Here is a 20,304-nt window from a genome sequence, read left to right on the forward strand (position 1 = left end):
CTTGTGTTGGACCAGAAAGTGGAGGGAAGGTCTCTGCCCCTGCAGGTACCAGCCTAGGAATGAGCTGGGAGGACATTGAGGCTTCCTAGCCTGTCATCAATGCCCTAAAGCCTTGGATAGTTTCCAGGTCAGGCCTGCTCTCCTGCTAGGGTTAGGTTGCTTCATCCGCTTTGCCCAGGTCAACCTTAATTGTGTCCTGATACTGTGAGTGTTTGCAAACAGCTGCTGTGCCTAGGATGGCTAGGGTGACCTTGGGCCAGCTTCTACCCTTTCTGTACCTGAGGTATCTGTTCTCCTGAGTTCTTGGCCAGTTCTGACAGTCTCTGGTTTTAAGTTACTTACTGGAACTATGGCCCCTTGCTTGCAGTCTTAGTGGTAAGCAAATCCTGAGTTGGTGACCCAGACATTCCTGAGTTATCCAATCCATGTAGTACCTCTTGGGTACTCAGCCTTTGCCCCTGCACTCTGAATTTACCCCAGAGGGGCTCTGAGACCAAGGGGTGTGGGGGCTGTGCAGGACATGTTGAGACCTGTGGGAGGCTGGAGAATGGCCAGCTTTTGTGGGACTGACTGGTGCTCTGAAGAACCAAGGAGCGTTTGGTGTAGCCAAAATGTCAACGTCCCAACTGACTGGCCTGTTGAGTGTGTACGCCCCTCTCCTCCTATTCCTCCAGGTCTCCCCACTGCATTTGAAGGCTGTCTAGCTACTCAGGGGCACAGGCCTTCAACACCATCGAGTGTGGGTGGTCCTCATTTTATAGGTGGTCTCAGATCTTACCAAGTCCAGCTGAGACCATAGGCTTTAGAGGTGGGAGGGAGCTCAGAGGTTCATTTCGCCCTGTGCCATGCCCTGATCCCGGCTTCTTCCCCTCCATGGCTCTTTGCTGTCCTTCCTCAAGGACGTGTGCAGAGCCTGTGGGAGGCCAAGCTTGCCTGGCTCCCCCATGCTGTCAGCCCTCTGGGATTGACGTGAGCTCTCTCCCTTAGGTATCTGGCTGAGCTCTGTGGTGTGGGCACTGCTGTTCCTGGGCTCAGTGAGGGAGGAGCCAAGTCCTGTTTCCCAACGGTGAGTACTCTTCTGAATTTTTCAAGCCCCGGCCCCCTGGGATGCATGTACAGTTTGGTGGTTGAAAGGGGAGGCTGGAGGGGCCCTGGAGGGTGTCTGTAACCCCTGCTGCCTGATGCCCACCAGCTGCCAGCCTTGCTTGCTTCTCTGGCAGCCCACTCTCAGACATCCTCCCTGGAGTCAAGCAATGTGTGGTTCCCTCTTCAGGGAGTGAAGCTGCTGTCCTACCTGTACCAAGAGGCCCTGGATAACTGCAGCAATGAACATTATCCTGTCCTGCTGTCACTGTTGAAGGCCAGCTGTGAGCCATACACTAGGTGAGCCCCGGGGAGAAGCCGCCCAGGAGCGGCAGCTTCTGAGGAGGAAAACTGAGATGGTGATACAGGAGAGAATGGGGTCCAGCAGTTAAAGCCTCTCTGAGTTCACGATAGCCATGGGGCATGAGAAAAGGCAGGTCCCCTCCCTGCCCTTTCCTCCTTCCTCTTCCCCTTCCTCTCCTCTTCATTTTTTAAAAACAAATTTATTTTTTTAAATTTAGAGTTCTGAATTTCCTCCCACCCACTGAGAATGCAAACACCATGATCCCATTTTACATGTGAAGTCAGGCAAGATGTATTTCCATATTAGGCATGTTATAAAAAAAAGTGAAGAAAAATAAAGTAAAAAAGTCTGCTTGGATCTGTGTTCAGATTCCCTCAGTTCTTTCTCGGAGGCAGGTAGCATTTGCATCAAGAGTCCTTTGGGATTGTCTTGGATCATCGTAGTGGTGAGAAGAGCTAAGTCATTCAGTTGATTATTGTACAATATTGCTGTTTTCTTGTACAGTGGGGCAGCTGGGTGGCAGGGCCTGGAGTCAGGAAGACCTGAGTTCACATCCAGCCTCAGACACTTAATTAACTGTGTGACCCTGTGCAAGTCACCAAACCCTGCTTGCCTCAGTTTCCTCGTCTGTAAAATGAGCTGGAGAAGGAAATGGCAAAGCATTCCAGAATATTTGCCAAGAAAGCCCAAAATGGGGCCACGAAGAGTCAGACATGACTATAATGACTGCACCAATAGCAGATGTACAATGTTCTCCTGGTTCTGCTCACTGCACTTTGCTTCAGTTCAGTTCAGGTTTTTCTGAAACTCTCCAGCTTGTCATTTCTCACACATGATAGATAGTATTCTATCACAATCCTATAGCACAGCTGATGGGCATCCTCTCAGTTTCTAATTCTTGGCCACCACAAAGAGAGCTGCTATAAATATTTTTGTACATGTGGGTACTTCTCCCTTTCTCATGATCTATTTGGCATACAGACCTAGCAATGGTATTTCTGGGTCAAAGCTATGCACGTTTTTGTAGCCCTTTGGACAGAGTTCCAAATTGTTCTCCAGAATGGTTGGATCAGTTCACAACTCCACCAGCAGTGTGTTAGTATTCCAGTTTTCCCACATCCCTCACCACATCTGTCATTTTCCTTTTTTGTCATATTAGCCAGTGTGATAGGTGTGAGGTGGTACCTCACAGTTGTTTTCATTTGCATTTCTCTCATCAGTAATGATTTGTAGCATTTTTATATGACCATAGATAGCTTTAATTTCTTTGTCTGATAACTACTTGTTCATATCCTTTGACCATTTATCAATTCCTCCTCCTCGTCATGGCACGGAATAATTTCAGATTCTCAGAGGTTATGCTTGGGTCAGGGCAAGCACTCCACTTCTGGAGATAGGATGACCCAGAGGAAGGAGCCCTGGCTCTGGAGTCCAAAGACCTGGGTTCAAATCCTGCCTCTGATGCTCACTGCCTGGGTGATCTTGGGCAAGGTTCTAGATCTAAGATCCTATGGGCCCCAAAAGTAAGAATCTGGCCACAGACCTCATGATGCTATGTCTTGTGTCTGAGGGCTGAGCTGGGGAGGCTAGGGCATGAAGCTCAGCGTCAAACTGCCCGTGGGGCTGACTTTGCTGAGCCTTAGAGTGTTTCAAGTCCCTGCTGGTGGAGGGAGGGTACCCAGGCCTATGAAATGGAAGGTCCTTGGCAATAAGAACCAAAAGAACCTTGATGTTCCTGTGAACATTCTCTCTCCTTCCCCATGCCCATCCAAAAGAAGCAGTTTCTGGTTGACTGCGAAGCCCTGGCTATGGGGAGGACGTTTGTCTTGCAGACCTGCTAGCCTGACCAAGGAAGTGGGTTTAGAGTCCTGGGAAACTTGCTGCCAGTGCCTGAGTGGAAAAGCCAGAGGTTGCCCCTGTGCCCTAGTCTCAGGGTCAGGTGCCTCTTTAGTATCTACCTGGAAGGTCCCTAAGAGCTGCTTTCCATAGGTTTATCCATGACTGGGTGTACAGTGGCGTGTTCCGCGATGTCTATGGCGAGTTCATGATCCAAGTAAATGAAGAATATCTCAGCTGCCGTGGTATGTGAGCTAGCAGGAGGGTGTGCATGTGTGAATGTGTGTGAGTATGTATGTGGGAGAGGGCGTTGTGGTATATCCCTAAGCTAGATTTGGGTCTGGGTGCTACGATTCATTTAGGGGGGCTTGTGGCAGGTTGCAGAATGTCCTCGGAGGGAGACCAGAAGATGAAGATGAAGTACTGGGGAGGGAAGGGAACCATCTTTGAGAATTGAAGGGCATTGGTCCCAGGGAAGAGGTTTGTTTTCTTGGCCATGGGGCTGAACTATTGGACATGATAAAAGCAAAGGTTACTAACGAGACAGTTAGCCCCAGAATGGGGTGGCTGCCGCTGGAGAGAGGCTTCAAGCTGAGGCCATCCACTGTGAGGTGGGGTCCAGTTCTGTTTGATCCTGTGACTGAGTTCTGTACAGCTCTTGAATGGCTCCTGGGAAGGTGGGTGGGCACCTCCTTCACTAGTGCTTCTTTCTGGGATGTCCGTGGGCCATGTTGTTGTCAGGCTCTTGTGACTTGACCATGTCATCCTGTAGATAAATTTTACTGGACGCATGGCTACGTGCTCATTTCCAAGGAAGTGGAGGACTGTGTACCTGTCTTCCTCAGGCATGTTGCCAATGATGTCTATGTTTGTGGGAAGACCATCAACCTGCTGAAACTGTGCTGTCCCCGGGTGAGTCACTGGTGCCAGGCTCTCTGAAGACCCTTGAGGGACTGGTAGCAGTCATACTTTCCCTCAGGCAGGTTGTCTGGCAGATCTTGGCATGGGCAAATGTATAGGAGTGGCCACCTGCTTCTGGTCACAAGGCCAAGGCCTAGGGAGCTGGATGCCAGAGGATCTGTCCTGGCTGTCCAGCCCTGTGGTCTTCCCCAGTAACTTCCTTTTGCTTGTAAAGGTTCCATTTCTGGGTCTCATTTTAAGTGGGGTGAAGAAAACTGAAACAGCCCATGAAAATCCACCACCAAGGAGGATAAATGAGGGGAAGCTTAAAGAATTATGATTTAGCCAGAAGAGGTAGTGAAGGAGAGACCAGGAAACAGCCTTCTGATGCATGAAAGAGCAACTGCTGGGGGCAGAATGGAGGCTGTTATCTCACATTGGTGTGAGAGTTAGGTGAGGCATGTGAAAGGCTGGGAGATACAGGATGTGCCCCGAGGTGGGCCAGTGAGGTGGGAGGGAAGGCTCTACTTGACTAGGCTGGGCAGGCCTCGCTGCTGCCTTACAGGGGCCCTCCTCACCCAGCCTAGAAAAGCTCCTTTCCTGCTTGGAGCAGTGCATCCTTCCTATGGGCCCATCAGTGTGGAGCTCTCTGCCCTTTTGGCAGCACCCAGCTGTGTTTCTGGAGGGATTGGTGTCTTCACACCTTGCAGACTCTAGTGGACCCTTCTGAGTGCTGGCATTAGGGATGGTCCAGGTCATGGTGCTCTCTCCTCATGCAGCATTATATCTGTTGGTCCAACATCCCTGTGCCCCGCATCTCCGTCATCTTCTCCTTGGAGGAACTGAAGGAGATTGAGAAGGACTGCGCAGTGTATGTAGGGCGCATGGAGAGGCTGGCCCGCCATAGTGCTGTGAGCAAGGAGGAGAAGGTAAGCCCGAGGTTCTGGGCCATGCGAGGCAGTCCTTGTTCCCTCACACAAGAGCTGTGATGACTTCAGAGCCCCAGCCCAGGAGCCCCCTCTCCAGCCTTGTTCATAGAGGACAAGCAGCCTGCTTCAGAGGGAGCTGGCTGAGGTCCAGGCTCAGGTGATTCCAGCATGTGATGGAGATGTGGTTTAGCTTCTCCCTGGGCAGCTGCGCTGGGCCCTCCTGGAGGGAGAGACCTTGTCCTGAGCTTTATCCACAGAGTAAGGGGAGACTAGGGAATACCTGTGTTCTCCCCTTTGAGAAACCTTGCTTCAAAGGCCATCATGAATCATGGAATGAGGTGCTGGGCTAACTCATAAGCCCTGGGTTCAAATCACTTCACTTCTGATCTTGGGGCAATTAATTTCTCCAAGCCTCAGGTTCCTCATCTTTCAGCTGGGTTTGAGAAAGCTTGCCCTGCCTACCTCCCACGGACATGTGAGGAGTGTCTTGACCTTGGTGCTGTGCAGGATGACCTGTGGTTCAGCAGAGATGATCTGACGTGTCTAACAGAGTAGTGGAGGGCATTGCCTTTCTGGTTGGACTTGATGCGCTGTGGACAGGGTAGGGGCTAGGGAGGGGGACACATGGAGGGTCCCATGCTGAGCTCAGTGGCACTGGGGCCATTCTGCCAGTGGGATGCTGAGCAGTTGGGACAGGGGCTCAGAAGGACCCTTCCAGAACCTTAGCCCTGCTGGCCTGAGCCCCAGGGACCACATGTGGCCCTGGCTCGAGACCCAGGCACTTTGAGGATTGCTGTGACCTGGGACTCTTGGAACTCGTGCGGGCCTGTGGCCATGGTAGTTTGTCTATCTGTGAAATGGAGCTGCTGGCAGGAATTCTACAGACTGGCCTGTAGGTGTGATAGGAACCTAGATTTTAAAATGAGCATAAAGTATTTTACAGGCCAGTGATATTCCATAAAGTCTTCTAAATTTAAGTCAGTTATTTGAATAGTGCTTGATTTCTGATGTTCACAATCAGCAAACTGACCTGCATTTGGAAAAAGTTAAAAGAGTGGAGATTGGTGAACTCAGAAAAAGTGTTGTAAATGCTCAGTGTGGCAAGGGAGGCCTGTCAGGGCCTGCGTGTGAGGGGCTTTGAAGCTTCTTTGACAGAGGGTGCACAATTGTGCACAGATACACAGAACCACCTTGTCACAGTGACAGCAGAGCCCAGAGCAAGGTGCTGGCTGCAGAGGGAACACAGACGGACCAGGGGACGGAAGAGCGTCTGGGTCCAAGGCTTCTTGGGGGAAGCAGGAACAGCTCTGGGTGGCAGAGAGCTATGCAGAAGGGAGAGTGCAGAATTGTGTTGGATGGCAGCTGAGGGATGAGGTTGTGTGGGAAGGAGGCCAGTGAACCATCTGTGGGCCTGAGCCTGGAGCATCAGGTCAGAAAGAGCTGCCCAAGGGCCTTGAAGTAACTGACCACCTGTTTCCTGTCTTTTTCAGAAATTGCGGATGGAGATTGCCAAGCAAGAATTAATTGTCCACGCCCGGGACACAGCCTCTCGGGTGTTGAAGGCCTTGAATGGTATGCTCTGCATTCCCATTCCTGCATGTGTGCGCTAGGAAGGATCCCATTTTAGGAAAGATCTCGGTCCCTGGGTTCTTTTCTAATGGGAGCATTGTTCCTTTTCTGGACAGATCGACACGTGTCTGAAAGGATGGCCTTAGACGCCAAGAAACGAGAGCAGTTCCAGAAGCTCAAAGAGCAGTTTCTGAAGGATCAGGAGGTGGGGCCTATCTGAGTGAGTGTGTCTGGGGAGGGTGCTGGCACCTCGGCCTTAGCTCACTCGATCCCAACACGTGTTGCCATAGCGCCGCCTGGCTGCCAAGCAGGAGGAGATTGATGACGACTTCAGCTATGCCCGTGAGCTGCGTGATAGAGAGAAGAGACTGAAAGCGCTGGAAGAAGAATTGGAGCACAGGGCAAGGTATGGCTTCAGATAGCCCAGCTTTCCAGGCCCCAACCTGCCCTAGTCCTGCTCAGCCCCACCCACTGCATTCCCAAAGTTTTCATTTCAGCCTTATTTTCTTTTTTTGTTTTATTCATATTTTATTTTTTTAAACATTCTTTTAAAAAAAAAAATTTAGTTCCAAATTCTCTCCCTCCTTCCAGCCCCTCTCCCACCTATTTAGAAGGTAAATAATATGATACCCATTATACATGTGAAGTCAAGCAAAATGTATTTCTGTATTAGCCATGTTGCCCAGAAAAACCCAAACAAGAAAAAGTAAAAGAACGTAAGTGAAAAATGGTCTGCTCCAGTCTGCATTCAGAAGTCAGCATGTCTGTCTTCATCATGAGCCCTTTGGAGTTGTCTTAGATTATTTTAATTACAATAGCTGTTTCTTTCATAGTTGATCATCGTACAATATTGCTGTTACTACGTACAATGTTGTCCTAGTTCTGCTCATTTCAATTTGTATCAGTTCATATAAGTCTTTCCAGGTTTCTCTGAAGCCCCTCCCTTTGTTATTTCTTTTTTTAAATTAATTTATTTGTTTTCACTTTTCAGCAATCACTTCCATATGTTTTAAATTTTCTCCCCTTCCCTCCTCAAGACAGCATGCAATCTTATATGGGTTCTACACATACATTTTTAGACACATTTTCACATTAGTCATATTGCATAGAAGAATTAAAACAAATGGGAGAAACCATGAAAAAAACCAGACCAGAACAAAACATAACAAAAGAGAAAATAGTCTGCTTCAAACTGCATTCAGACTCTTATCAGTTCTTTCTCTGGATGTGGATAGCATTTTCCATCATGGATCTTTTAGAATTGTTTTGGATCATTGTATCGCTGAGGAGAGCTAAGTCTATCAAAGTCAGTCATTGTACAATGTTACCGTTGCTGTGTACAATGTTCCCCTGGTTTTGCTCGCTTCACTCAGCATCAGTTCATATAAATCCTTCCAGGCTTTTCTGAAGTCTGCCTGTAAGTCATTTCTTATAGCAGTAGTATTAAATTTCCAATTCTTTGTCACCACCAAAAGAGCTGCTGTCAATATTTTTATACATATATGTCCTTTTCCCTTTTCTTTGTTCTCTTTGGACTACAGATCTAGTAGTAGCATTGCTAGGTCAAAGGGTATGCAGAGCTCTTTTGGCATAGTTCTCCAGAATAGTTGGTATAGGTCAGGTCACACCTCCACCAACAATGCATTAGTGTGCTTGTTTTTCCACACCCCCTTTTGTCTTGTTCGCCAGTCTGATAGGTGTGAGGTGACACCTTAGAGTTTTTTCTAATAGTATTTTTTTCCCAATTAAATGTAAAGACAAATTTTAACATTCTTTTTTTTTTAACTTTGAATTCTGAATTTTCTTCCTCTTTCCCTCACCCCCCCCCCCCCAATATGGTAAGCAATTTGATGTTTGGTAAGCAGTTATATATGTGCAGCCATGTAAAATATATTTCTGTATTAGTCACATTGTGAAAGAAGAGGGACCACAGAAAAAATAAAGAAGGTGAAATAGTCTGCTTCAGTCTGCATTCAGACTCTTATCACTTCTTTCTCTGGGTGTGAATAGCATTTTTCATCTTGAGCCTTTTGGTATTGTCTTGGATCATTATTTTGCTGAGAGAAGCTAAGTCTTTCATAGTTGATCATCGCCCAGTGTTGCTGTTACCATGTGCCATCTTTTCCTGGTTCTGCCCACTTCACTCTGCTTCGGTTCATGGAAGTCTTTTCCAGGATTTTCAGAGTTGTTTTAATGTGCATTTGTCTAATTTGATGCCTTTTTTTATACGCCTGTTGGGAGCTTTGATTTCTTCCTCGGACCATTCTATCTGTTGGGCAATGCCTCTTATTTTTATGAGTTTGGTCTGTTCCTTCAGAGTGGTTGAGAAGCGAGATCTTCATCAGAGAAACTTGCTATACATGTTTTTTCCCCCAGTTTTCTACTTTCCTTCTAATTTTAACTGCATTGGTTTTGTGTAAAACCTTTTAAATTTCATGTAATATCCATTTTACTTCCTTCTCTATCTCTTGGTTGACCATAAACACTCTCCTAATTTACTTGTGATATTACCCTTTATGTCTAACTCATTTATACATTTTGACCTTATCTTTGTATATGGTGTGAGATGTTGGTCTATACCTAGTTCTGTCTCGTTGCTTTCTAGTTTTCCCAGCAATTTTTGTCAATTGGTGAGTTCTTACTCCAAAAATTTGGCTTTTTGGGTTAAACAAACCCTCGACTACTGTGGTCATTTACTATTGTGTACCTCACCTGTTCTGTTCCACCGTTCTATTTCACAGTACCAAAGTGTTTTGATGATTACTATTTTGTAATGTTGTTTGAAATCTGGCCCTGCTAGGCCACCTTCCTTCACATTTCCCTTGATTATTCTTCATCTTTTGCTCTTTCAGATGAATTGTGTTGTTATTTTTTCTAGTTAACATCAAATAACCCTGATAGTTTGGTATGGCACTGAATAAATAAATTAACTTATCTAGATTTGTCATATTGGCTCGGCCTATCCATGAGCAATTCTTATTTCTCTAGTTGTTTAAATCCTTCTTTATCTGTGTGAAAAATGTTTTGTAATTGTGTTCATACCATTCTTGGAAGGTAGATTCCCAAGTATTTTATATTGCCTGCAGTTATTTTAAGTAGAATTTTCTTTTTTTAAATAATATTTTATTTTTCCCCCAACTGCCTGTACAAATTTTTTTTTAAAGTTTTGAGTTTTAAATTCTGTCCCTTTGCTACCCTCTCTCTGAGATGGTAAGCAGTCTAATATAGATTATATGTGTAATCATGTAAAATATTTCCATATTAGTCATTTTATGCAAGAAGACTTGAACAAAAAAAAAAGATGAAAGTGAAAAAAATAGTATGTCTTAGTCTGTATTCAAGCAACATCAGTTCTTTTTCTGGAGGCAGATAGCATTTTTCATCATGAATCCTTTGGGGTTTGTCTTGGATCATTTTATTGCTGAGAATAGCTAAATCAGTAGTTGGTCACAAAAAGAATTACTATAAATATTTTTGTACAAATAGGTACTTTTCTCCTGCATCTGGCTGGACTGGCAGACACCAGCTATAATTTAGGTTGCATTAGGTTTTTACAAACATGTTGTTTTCTAACAATCAGTTATGCAAGGATTGGCCTGAGGCAACAGAATGTGCACTTTGGCAGAGGAGAGGAATAGAGGAGGGGACCTTTGGCAGGCTTTATGTGGGTTTTTTAAAAAAATCACTTTTTAAAAAATGTTGATAGTCATCAACAAATAGAAATAGTTCTGTACATAAGAAAAGACAGAAAAAAAGCTTATTTTTGAACAAATCATTCTCCAGTTGATAAATGGTCAAAGGATATGAACAGGCAGTTTTCAGAGGAAATCAAAGCTATCTATAGTCATGTGAAAAAATGCTTGACTAGAGAAATGCACATTAAAACAACTCTGGGTTACCACCTCACAGTTATTAGATCAGCTAACATGACAGAAAAGGAAAATGACAAATGTTGGAGGGGATATGGAAAATTGGAACATTAACGCATTGTTGGTGGAGTTATTAACTAACCAACCATTCCATTTTGGAGAGCAATTTGGAACTATAGCCCAAAGGGCTATAAAACTGTACATACCCTTTGACCCAGCAATGCTGCCACTAGGTCTTTTATCTAAAAGAGATAAAAGAAAAGGATAAGGACTTACATGTACAAAAATATTTATAGCAGCTCTTTTTGTGGTGGCAAAGAATTGGAAAATGAGGTGATGCCCATTCATTGGAGAATGGCTGAATAAGTTATAGTATATGAATGTCATGGAATATTATTGTGCTATAAGAAATGATGAGCAGGTGGACTTTAGAAAAACCTGGAAAGACTTATATGAACTGATGCCGAGTGAAGCGAGCAGAACCAGGAGGACATTGTACACAGTAACAGCAACATTGTATGATAATAAGTGGTGAATGACTTAGCTCTTCTTATCAGTACAATGATCCAAGACACTTCCAAAGGACTCATGAGGGGAAATGTATAAGCCTCCAGAGAGAGAACTGAAGTATGTTTTGCATGACTGCATGTGAATAATCTATCAAACTGCTTCCCAGGGAGGAGGGAGGGAGAGAGAGAATTTGGGACTCAAAAGTTTTGAAAAATGAATGTTAAAAATTGCCTTTACATGGAATTGGGAAAAAAAAATAAAATATTATTTTTAAAAAAGAAAGTGACTCTCCCATAGACTTGGGGTCATTTTTTAGGGCAACCACTCCGTCTTTCCTGCCTGGGTCTCCTCCTCTCTGGAGGACTTGTTTGATGTATCTGTGATCCTCTTTTCCTTTTGTGGGGGGCATCTCTCCCCTCCCCGACCCCCAGCCCAATCCATGTTTTTTAGGTCCAATAGAGCCTCGGGCTCTGAGAACCACTTTCAGGTTTTGGGCCACCCCTTTTTGTGTGGTGATGCCTCACCTCACTTCTGTCCCTGCTCTGTCCCTGCAGGCAGGACCTCATTGACCATTACAGCAAGTTGTCTGAGGAGGCAACTCGCCGTGAGCAGCGGGCTGTCTGGAAAATACAGAGGCACAAGCTGGAGACAGCCCGTCTAAACTTTCTCTTGGAGGACGAGAAGCGCTTGCAGGTAGCATGGACTCAGGGCTTGTGGAGATAGCTAAGTAGAGTCACCAGCCAAGTGTCAGTCCTAGTGGGGTGACCTAGCATCAGTCGGGCCTCACTGTCTTCATCTGCAAAATGAGGGGAGTGATGCCTGTGCTATTTATCTAGTAGGACTGTTGTGTGGAAATCAGTGAGTCTACAGTTATTATTAAGTACCTTCTCTTGTGTGCCAGGCACTACGGAGCTAGGGACACAAGGACAGAAAACTGCTTCTGCCCATGAGGAATTTCTATAGTATCCTGTGTGTGCATGAGTGTGAAACAAGGCTTCAGACCCACCAGATTAATGTCGGCAGTGCTTCTTTGCCATATGCCAGGCCATGTGCCAGGCACTGGGGAAACAGAAATGAGACAGCCCTTATCCTCTGGGAGCTTTGTCCCCAGAGGGCCAAGCAAACAGCGTAAACTCTTCAGAGTGTGAACAGCCGTCTGGGCCCTGCTGTGAACATGGAGTAAAGGCAAGGATTTGAGGAGAGCTCATGGCAAACCTGCCAGTGCTAGAAAACACTGACCGTTACTGTCTTCTCTTCTGAATTTCAGGAGATGCTTCAAAACATCTCTGAAGGAAAGTATAGGGAGAAACTTGACATCCTCCCCAGCGTCCATCCCCTCAGACAAGTGGGTGCCTCAGGAGGAGAGCCTGGGGCCCAGGTAAGACACCAGCCTTGTGCTCGTGTGGTTGGCCTGGTCACCTGAAGCCACCCTGGTCTCTTGGGATAGTCTGGCAGCTGCCCTGCCTCCCCTTGGTGGGGTCTTAGATTAGAGGCCTGTGAACAATCTTCCCCTAGAGCTCCCAGCCCTCCCCTCACCAGCATCTCTGGTTGCTTCCTGTGCCCTCTATCTGCAGGCCAGCAGAAGCCCAAGCATCTCTGCTGTCCATGGTGCACACAGATATGGACTGGCCTCCAGTCCAGTAGCAGCACTAGCAGCACCCTTACTGTTCAGGCTCCACCTGTTTCCCCACTGTTATGGTCCTGCCATGTTTCATTGGAGGAGGAGTGACCCAGTGACCTTGAAGGACAGACCCACTGATGATAAGCCATCCTCCTGAACCACAAGGGCTTTGAGAGAAGGCCCAGCAGTGGGCTGTGGCATCTAAGCCTTGGGCCAGCTGAAAAGGAATAGGAAGGCTTATACATTGGGAGGCCAGCTTGGGGGGGCTCTGGTTGGGCACAGCTAATCATGAGAGTTGGCTGCAGAGATAAGGAGGGGTGGAGGACCCCAGAGCCTGGCATTGTATAAGTAAGCAGGAACTGCTGTTCTGCCCTCAGGGATCAAGGTTATCAGTCTTTATTCCATCTTTGTCTGAGGGGGGTAGGGCTTCCCTTTGTTTCATCCCAGATCCCCTTGCCCCGCCATCCTCACCGGCAGATCTGACCCCTGAGACTGGTCAGCCCTATGCTTCCATTCCAGGCAGAGCAGTGCTCAGAGGACAGTGGTGAGCAGGGAGATTCCAGAGGATCTTCGGAGGGTGCATGGGGGCCACTGCCTTCAGCAGGAGCCTGGACGTTAGAGCAGATGGAGCCTGGGAAGGTTGGTGCAAATGATCATTCCCTGGAGTCAAGAACAGAGGAAAAGCTGGTGCAGGTGGACAGGGCCGTGCCTCTCCCTGGGTCCAGCCTGGATATGAATGATTTCCTGCCCAGGCCTGTGCCTGAGGAGCCACCTACTGCCTCTGGCTCCCCAGCCTCGTTGGAAGCAGCGCTGCAGACCATCTCCTTGAACCTGTCCCCTGCCACTGCCAGTGGGGCCATGGAGCAGGAAGGCAGCCAGCAGCAGCAGTCATTGTATGACTTCACCACCGTCCTGCGCCCTGTGGCCAAAGTCCCTGTTCTCTGCCAAGCTGGAGCACCCCCAGCACCCAGGGACACCAGCCACAGGCCCCGTTGGGGCCTTTATGGCCATGCCTCAGATTCCAGCATTCAACTGGGAGAGTCCATCCGCAAGTCCAAGGCCCCGCAGCCACGTCCCAGTGCTGTGAGTGGCCGGGCCCGATGGGACATCTACGGCCATGTCTCTGCCTCTCACATCAAGATGGGCGAGTGTGGCACTGACATGGAGCCGCCTCCGTCCCGAGGGGGCGTTCATGGCCATGTGTCGGACAGCAACATCCCCCTTGGGGCCTGCATCTCAGAGGTGGTCTCCTCTCGGCCCCGCTGGAACCTCCATGGCCACGCTTCACAGTCCCACATGAAGCTGGGTGACCTCACTGTGGACGTGGAAGCCCCTCGGCCACGGTGTAGCGCCTTTGGCCACGCCTCACAGTCCAGTCTTCAGCTGGGCCAGAGTGAGCTTCCCCCTCCCCCCAAGCCTCTCTCTAGGCACCTGACCCCCACTGCTACCACCTCCACCATGCAGTGGTTTCTGTACAACAGGGAGCTGGGCTGCCCAGGGCCAGACCAGCCTGCTCAGGGGAATGAACTGCCTCTGCCCCCTACCTTGGCTGCTCAAGGCAGAGAAGAGCCAGGCCACGAGCTCATCCCAAAGAAGATGGATGAACTGGGGGAGAGGCCAGCCGTCGGGCCAGGGGAGAGGCCAGCTGTTGGTAGGCATCCAGCATCCTCTCAGGGGTTCTGGGACTTGGGAAGCTCACAGGATGGTGTGCCAGACAAGTCTTCAAGAAGCTGAGGCTTATGTGTCTCCAGAGGTGTGGTCTCCTCCTTCTGGGAGTTCTCAGGTCCACCCAGCCCTCTCTGGTTTGCTTGTGAAGGACTGGCCTGACTTGGCTTGCTTCATGAAGGCCCCAGAGCAAAACTGGGGGGAGGGGAGGAAGCGAAGCAGACAGCTGAGGGGGCAGAGCATCTTCCTACTTTACAGATAAGGCAGCTGAGCATCTCAGGCCTTCTTGAGACCCACCAGAAATTCTGAGGCTCTTCTCAGTGTCGTGTTCTTCTGATCTCTCTGGGCCCTGTTGGGGGGAGCTGACAGCTAAGTATCCTTTGCACACACCCAGGGCAGGGAGGTGAGTCAGCCAGGGACCACTTTAGAATGGACAGGGGCACTGGTGTCATAAAAGGTGAGGAAACTGAGGCCCAGCAAAGCACAGTGCCTGCCAGGTAGTGGTGCAGCCAAGTCTGAAACTGGGCATGGGGAGGGGAAGGGCATCCTCAGTGTGGTCTCTATTCGACTTTCCCAGGTTCAGTCATAATGAATGACGCGAGTGAGGACCTCTCCTCAAACCAGCCTCCTGTGCTGCAGGTGAGCTGGATCAGCAGATGGTGGGGAGTGGTGATTCTGAATTAGCTTTGGCTCTGCCCCACCCCCCAGGTTCCCTATATGCCCTGGCTGGGCCCCTGAAGACTCTTTATCTGCCCCCCCCACCAATCCTGTACCGGTCCCCTTGGGCTGGGCCCACCCCAGAGGGCCCATATGATCTTGGTCTTACACCAGTTCCAGGCAGTACTTTGTATGTCCTAGAAGGCAACTATGCTCTGGCCCCAGGAGTCTGGTTACCCCCTGGGTGGGCGCAGGTTGGTGTGGTTCCCAGGGAGAGGCTCAGCAGTTGTACCCACAGCAGTGGTTTTCTGCTTTGATTTTCTTAAAGATAGAAGCAGAGACCCCAACCACAGCCCCCAGCCCTGAGGAGTCAAAGGATGGAGCCAAAAACTGCACCCGAGAAGAGGCCTACTTGAAAGCTTTGTCTGACCAGTACTGCCTTGAGAAATACCAGGACAACTATAACCTGATGTGTGAGTGCCAAGCCCTGCACAGGCTTCTGGGGCTGCACAGGCCTTGGGGCATCACGTGTCTGAGCAGGATGGCCCAGGTTTGCAGACAAAGCTGATGTCTTTCGGTTCACTCTACTGCAGCCGAGCCTCCGGTGTCCCACCTCATGCACCACATCATTCCCAGACCCTTCTCCTTCCCTGTGGATCCCCATGGGCCATTGGCAACTGATGAGACCTCGGTTCAGCTGAGCGAGCTTCTGACCCTGCCCGTGCTCATGAAGCACTCCATCACTGCCCCGTTGGTTTCTCAGTACGTATCTGGCCAAGGAATCTACCTGACTGTGCAGGGGCTGCTGTGGGAAGGGGTTAGCACAGGGAAAAACCTTTGTAGGAGTATCCTTGAAAGGTAGTGAGCTCTCCGTCCCAGGAGCAGGGGCCTGTGATGCTTGTGAGGATGTAGGATGGGTTTCTGTGACTGGATGGCGAGGCTGAGTTGTCCCTGCCTGTCTTTGCTCAGATGGCCCTGCAGCATTTCTGTCCCCACAGTGTGTCCCTGGTGAACAAGGCTGTTGTTGATTACTACTTTGTGGAGCTCAGCCTCGAAAAGCACTTTGAGGCCTTGAGGCACTTTCTGCTCATGGAGGATGGGGAGTTTGCTCAGTCTCTTAGTGACCTGCTCTTCGAGAAGGTATCAGCAGGGCTGCAGACCAGACTCTGGGCCCACAGCTGGGCTGGGTCCTTGGGTGGGGGGGCTGAGGATCCTGCTGCGGGGTGGGGAGCCAATACCAGGCCTTTCCCTGGGCCCAGCCTAGAACAGGCAGTTCCTCAGTGCCCTTCAGCCCTAGGGAATGGATGTTTTAGCGAAGGGACACTGGGTCTCCCCAGCTGTGAGACCACAGGCAGATGCCTGAACCTGTCACGTGCTAATAAGACTTGCTAGACTTGGGGGTTTGAGGTCTCCACTCTTGGAATGTGCTTAGTGGTGGCTGGTACAAAGCAGATAGGCCTCTGACTCTGCTCCCTGGTTTGGGGAAACCTTAAGAGCTATTGAGTTGTTGGCTGCTATTGGTCTGGGCCTCATCTTCAAGGAGCTGGCTGGGTTGGAGGGGCGTGACCTCCCTGAGCCTCTGCCCATCTGTTAATGAGGACAGTAATCCTCCCACATACCTCTGAGCCTGTTGTGAGCCACTGTGGGTGCTGGCAGCTGTCCCTGTTCCATGCCTGTTTTGGTTCATCTCCTTCAGCTGGGCTCAGGGCAGAGCCCTGGAGAGTTCCTGAACCCCCTGGTGCTCAACTCCTTCCTCACCAAAGCCCTACAGTACAGCCTGCATGGGGACACGAAGCTTGCCACCAACCTTTCCTTTGCCCTCAAGTACCTGCCAGAGGTGCTCACCGCCAACGCCCCTGATGCCCTGAGCTGCCTTGAGCTGCGCTACAAGGTACGTGCTGTCCTGGGGGCTGCTTTTGGTCTCACACCTGTACCCTCATCTTCCTCCTCATTTTTGAGGATGTCTCTATGCTCCAGTAAAATTCTAGTGTTTAAGAAGACAAGTCATCCCCATAGCTTCTGACTGTATTCACAGAATTATGCTTGCCCTGTGTACCTATCCCTGCACTTAACCACAAAGGGCGGGGTGGAGGCAGAACCAGGTCCTGCCCACAATGAGCTCCCAGTCTGGGCAGGTAGGAAAGGGAGAGGAGCATCCTCTTACCTGGTGAACAAATGGGACCAGAGTTTGGGGGTAACCCAGGGCTGGAGGAGTTGGAGAAGAGAGGGGCCCAGGTATAGTAGAGCAGTATCCTGGTGGAAGAGTTGGCATTGGGGCAGTATCCCCAGCTGTGGCGAGGGCTCCAACATTGGATCTGGGCCTTCTCCATCCCAGCACTGGGTTCCCGAAGCTTTGAAAACTGCCAGCCTCACCTGACTCCCTGCCAGGGTGTGCCTGGTTTCCAGCAGACCCTTTGCAGGTTTTCCAACAGCTTGTATTAGAGTGAGCTCTTGTACACCCAGGGAGGCTTGGGTTGGTCCCACACTCAGCTGCTTTTTCTTCTGCATGTTGTGCCCATCATCTCTGCTCTCCTCAGCAATGGGATTCCTCCCCAGGGCCAAGTTGTCTTGACTATTGTAACACTTTAGCATAGTTGGAGAGGTGGCATTGCTGGCCCTTCCTTTCTTTTGATTTTCATTGAGTTCCTTGAGATCCTTGACCTTTTGTTTCTCCGGAATGAATCATTATTTTTCTAGCTCTATAAATTAATTCTTTACTAGTTTGGTTGGCATGGCACTGAATTAAGTAAATTAATTTAGGCAGTATTGTCATTTTTATTATTGGCTTGCCCTAGCCGTGAACTATTAATATTTCTACAATTATTTACGTTTTTGTGGGAAGAACGTTTTATAATTGTGTCCATATGGTTCCTGTGTCTTAGGCAGGTAGACTCCCAAGTATTTTATATCATCAGCAGTTATTTTAAATGGAATTTGACCTTTAGGGATCCAGATCATATTTGTGTCAAAGAAGACCTTTAGTACTGGAATTGTTTTTTAAACATTGATAGAATCCTCTGGGTGGTCCAGGGAGCTCCCTCAGGCCTTGCTCAGTTTCTTGATCTAAGCCAGGACTCATCTCCGTGCAGCTCTTGAGGCTCCATCCTGCCTTGGCCCAGTCCAGGTGGCTGAGTGCCCCAGTGAGTGTCTCTTCCTCTCTCTCAGGTTGACTGGCCCCTCAACATTGTCATCACAGAAAGCTGCCTGAACAAATACAACAAGATCTTCTCCTTCCTGCTGCAGCTAAAGCACATGATGTGGACCCTGAAGGATGTGTGCTTCCACCTGAAGCGTACAGGTACGGGGTCCTAGGGGTTGTGGTCTGTCCAGTGAGCACCAGCCATATTAAGGACCTATTGTGGGGCCAGGCTCCACGGATTCTGGGCACTGAGTTCTCCTCTGGTCTGTCTGCTCCATCATTCCACCCAGCATTAGTGAACCATGCAGCTGGCTCAGTCCAGTTCCGCCAGCTCCAGCTCTTTAAGCACGAGATGCAGCATTTTGTGAAGGTGATCCAGGGCTACATCGCCAATCAGATACTGCACGTCACATGGCGCGAGTTTGGGAACAAGCTGTCATCGGTGAGCAACCTCGAGGAGATTCACCGCACTCATGCCGAGTACCTCAACAAAGCCATCTTCAGGTGAGGACGGGGCAGCTCATGTGGGTCAGGAAAGAGGCCTGGGTACATCTGGAAGACAGGACCTTGCTTTCCCAAGCTCAGGAATAAAAGGGAACAAGCACTCACTAAGCACCTGCTTTCCAGGTATTGTGCTAGGCACTTTACAGATATTTAACTTGATCTTCACAGCCACCCTGTGAAGTAAGCTGAGGAAACTTGAGGCCAACCAAGGTAAAGAGACTTGCCCAGTCACACAGCCAGTAAGTCAGGCTAAATTTGAACTTGGGGGTCTTCCTGACTCCAGACCCAGTGATCTATCCATTACACAAGCTGAGATGGAAATTAAGGAGTGGGCTGGCTTGGGAAGGAATTTAAATGCCAGACTGAGCATTTTGTATTTGATCCTGGAGGTGATAAGGGGTGAGGTGATCAAAGCTGTTTCATGAAGGTGGCTTTGGTGGCTGGAGGGTGGATAGAGCAAGGAGAGACTTGAGGCAGGCAGACCCCCCAGCAGCAACTGCAGGTAGCCAGGTGATGGTGATGGTAGTATGGGCAGGGTCACAGGAGAGGAAGGGGTGTATTGGGGAGATGCTACAGAGATAAAACCAACAGGCCTTGGTACCAGCTTGGATATGGGAGGTGAGAGTAGGAGTGCCCTCTGCAGTAATAGGGAAGGGGAATGGGTAGGGGGAAAGACAGGTTTTGTTTTGGACACGTTCTACTGGACATTCAGTTCAAAGTCCCTCAAAGGCACTTGGAGATAGGAGATTGGAGGAGAGCAGATCTGAGGATCAGCATAGGATTGTCATTAAGGCCAAGTGAAGTCTGGAGGATGAAGGTGGCCCAGGACAGAACCTGGCCCAGGACAGAACCTGGGGGCCCCTACAGTGGGTGGGGGTGATCTGGAGATAGGATGGAGCCAAGGAGGGTCAACAGTGTCAGAGGTGCATGCAGAGAGGTCAAGGAGAATGATGAAGAAAGGGACACCAGATTGGCCGCTTTGGTAGGATGAGGGGGTCAGAAGCCAGACTTGACAGGAGGGCAAGTGGGGACACCAGTTATACCACAGAGAACGATCATAGTGGGCATGGAAGAGTCAAGGGAGGTTCCAGGATGGGAGATACATGGACGTATTTGTAGACAGCGAGTGAAGGCACTTGTAGTCAGGGAGAGATTGAAGATGAGGTAGAAATGCTTAATGGGGTGAGGGCTTTCTGCATGGGCAGTGGGATGGCTGCCCTAGCTCAGAATGGGGTGGTGGTGACAGCATCTGTCCTCGGCAAAGGGAGTTTGGACCTGCTGGGCCATGTGTGTTTGAGCCAGTGAGGACCCAATGGACACCCAGCTGGGCCTGCCTCAACAGCATCTGAATGCTAGGCCCGGGGATGGGGCCTGACCCATCCTCTGCTTGCTTCCCCCCCACCCCAGGGGGCTGCTGACAGAGAAGGCCGCCCCTGTGATGAACGTCATTCACAGCATCTTCAGCCTCATCCTGAAGTTCCGCACTCAGCTCATCTCCCAGGCCTGGACCTACGACAGCAGCCGGCAGGTGGCCATGCACCCCAACTTTGCCCTCATGCAGCAGTCCTACAGCACCTTCAAGTACTACTCTCACTTTCTTTTCAAAGGTGAGGATGGAGGCAATGGGAGCAGCTTCAGGGAGGAGTTCAGGGGGTCAGGGATCAGGCTTTGGTTCTTTCATAGTGTGGCCCCAACCCTGCCTTGTCTTCTCCCTACAG

The 20,304-nt window shown here is 49.3% G+C and overlaps 1 protein-coding gene across 6 annotated transcripts in view; it reads left to right on the forward strand.

Moving 5' to 3' along the window:
* Positions 1 to 20,304, forward strand: part of TUBGCP6 (tubulin gamma complex component 6) — a 35,779-nt gene that overhangs the window by 10,522 nt on the left and 4,953 nt on the right. For 4 of the 6 annotated variants that reach the window (XR_011964296.1, XR_011964297.1, XR_011964298.1 and 1 more), the window contains exons 7-25: positions 988 to 1,066; positions 1,274 to 1,383; positions 3,377 to 3,468; positions 3,996 to 4,135; positions 4,903 to 5,052; positions 6,543 to 6,624; positions 6,738 to 6,826; positions 6,912 to 7,027; positions 11,555 to 11,693; positions 12,268 to 12,378; positions 13,141 to 14,272; positions 14,864 to 14,925; positions 15,272 to 15,416; positions 15,537 to 15,705; positions 15,942 to 16,083; positions 16,640 to 16,834; positions 18,109 to 18,241; positions 18,373 to 18,586; positions 19,994 to 20,193. Coding sequence is in view for 1 of the 6 variants with exons in the window: in XM_072596457.1 (XP_072452558.1) it covers positions 988 to 1,066; positions 1,274 to 1,383; positions 3,377 to 3,468; positions 3,996 to 4,135; positions 4,903 to 5,052; positions 6,543 to 6,624; positions 6,738 to 6,826; positions 6,912 to 7,027; positions 11,555 to 11,693; positions 12,268 to 12,378; positions 13,141 to 14,272; positions 14,864 to 14,925; positions 15,272 to 15,416; positions 15,537 to 15,705; positions 15,942 to 16,083; positions 16,640 to 16,834; positions 18,109 to 18,241; positions 18,373 to 18,586; positions 19,994 to 20,193 (3,500 nt within the window). In the remaining 5 variants the exon portion in view is untranslated. Of the gene's footprint in view, positions 1 to 987; positions 1,067 to 1,273; positions 1,384 to 3,376; positions 3,469 to 3,995; positions 4,136 to 4,902; positions 5,053 to 6,542; positions 6,625 to 6,737; positions 6,827 to 6,911; positions 7,028 to 11,554; positions 11,694 to 12,267; positions 12,379 to 13,140; positions 14,273 to 14,863; positions 14,926 to 15,271; positions 15,417 to 15,536; positions 15,706 to 15,912; positions 16,084 to 16,639; positions 16,835 to 18,108; positions 18,242 to 18,372; positions 18,587 to 19,993; positions 20,194 to 20,304 lie in introns of all 6 variants that reach the window. The other 2 variants (XR_011964299.1, XR_011964300.1) reach the window with 2 other exon arrangements.

Source organism: Notamacropus eugenii, chromosome 3 (genome assembly GCF_028372415.1).
Source record: "Notamacropus eugenii isolate mMacEug1 chromosome 3, mMacEug1.pri_v2, whole genome shotgun sequence".
Taxonomy (NCBI): domain Eukaryota; kingdom Metazoa; phylum Chordata; class Mammalia; order Diprotodontia; family Macropodidae; genus Notamacropus; species Notamacropus eugenii.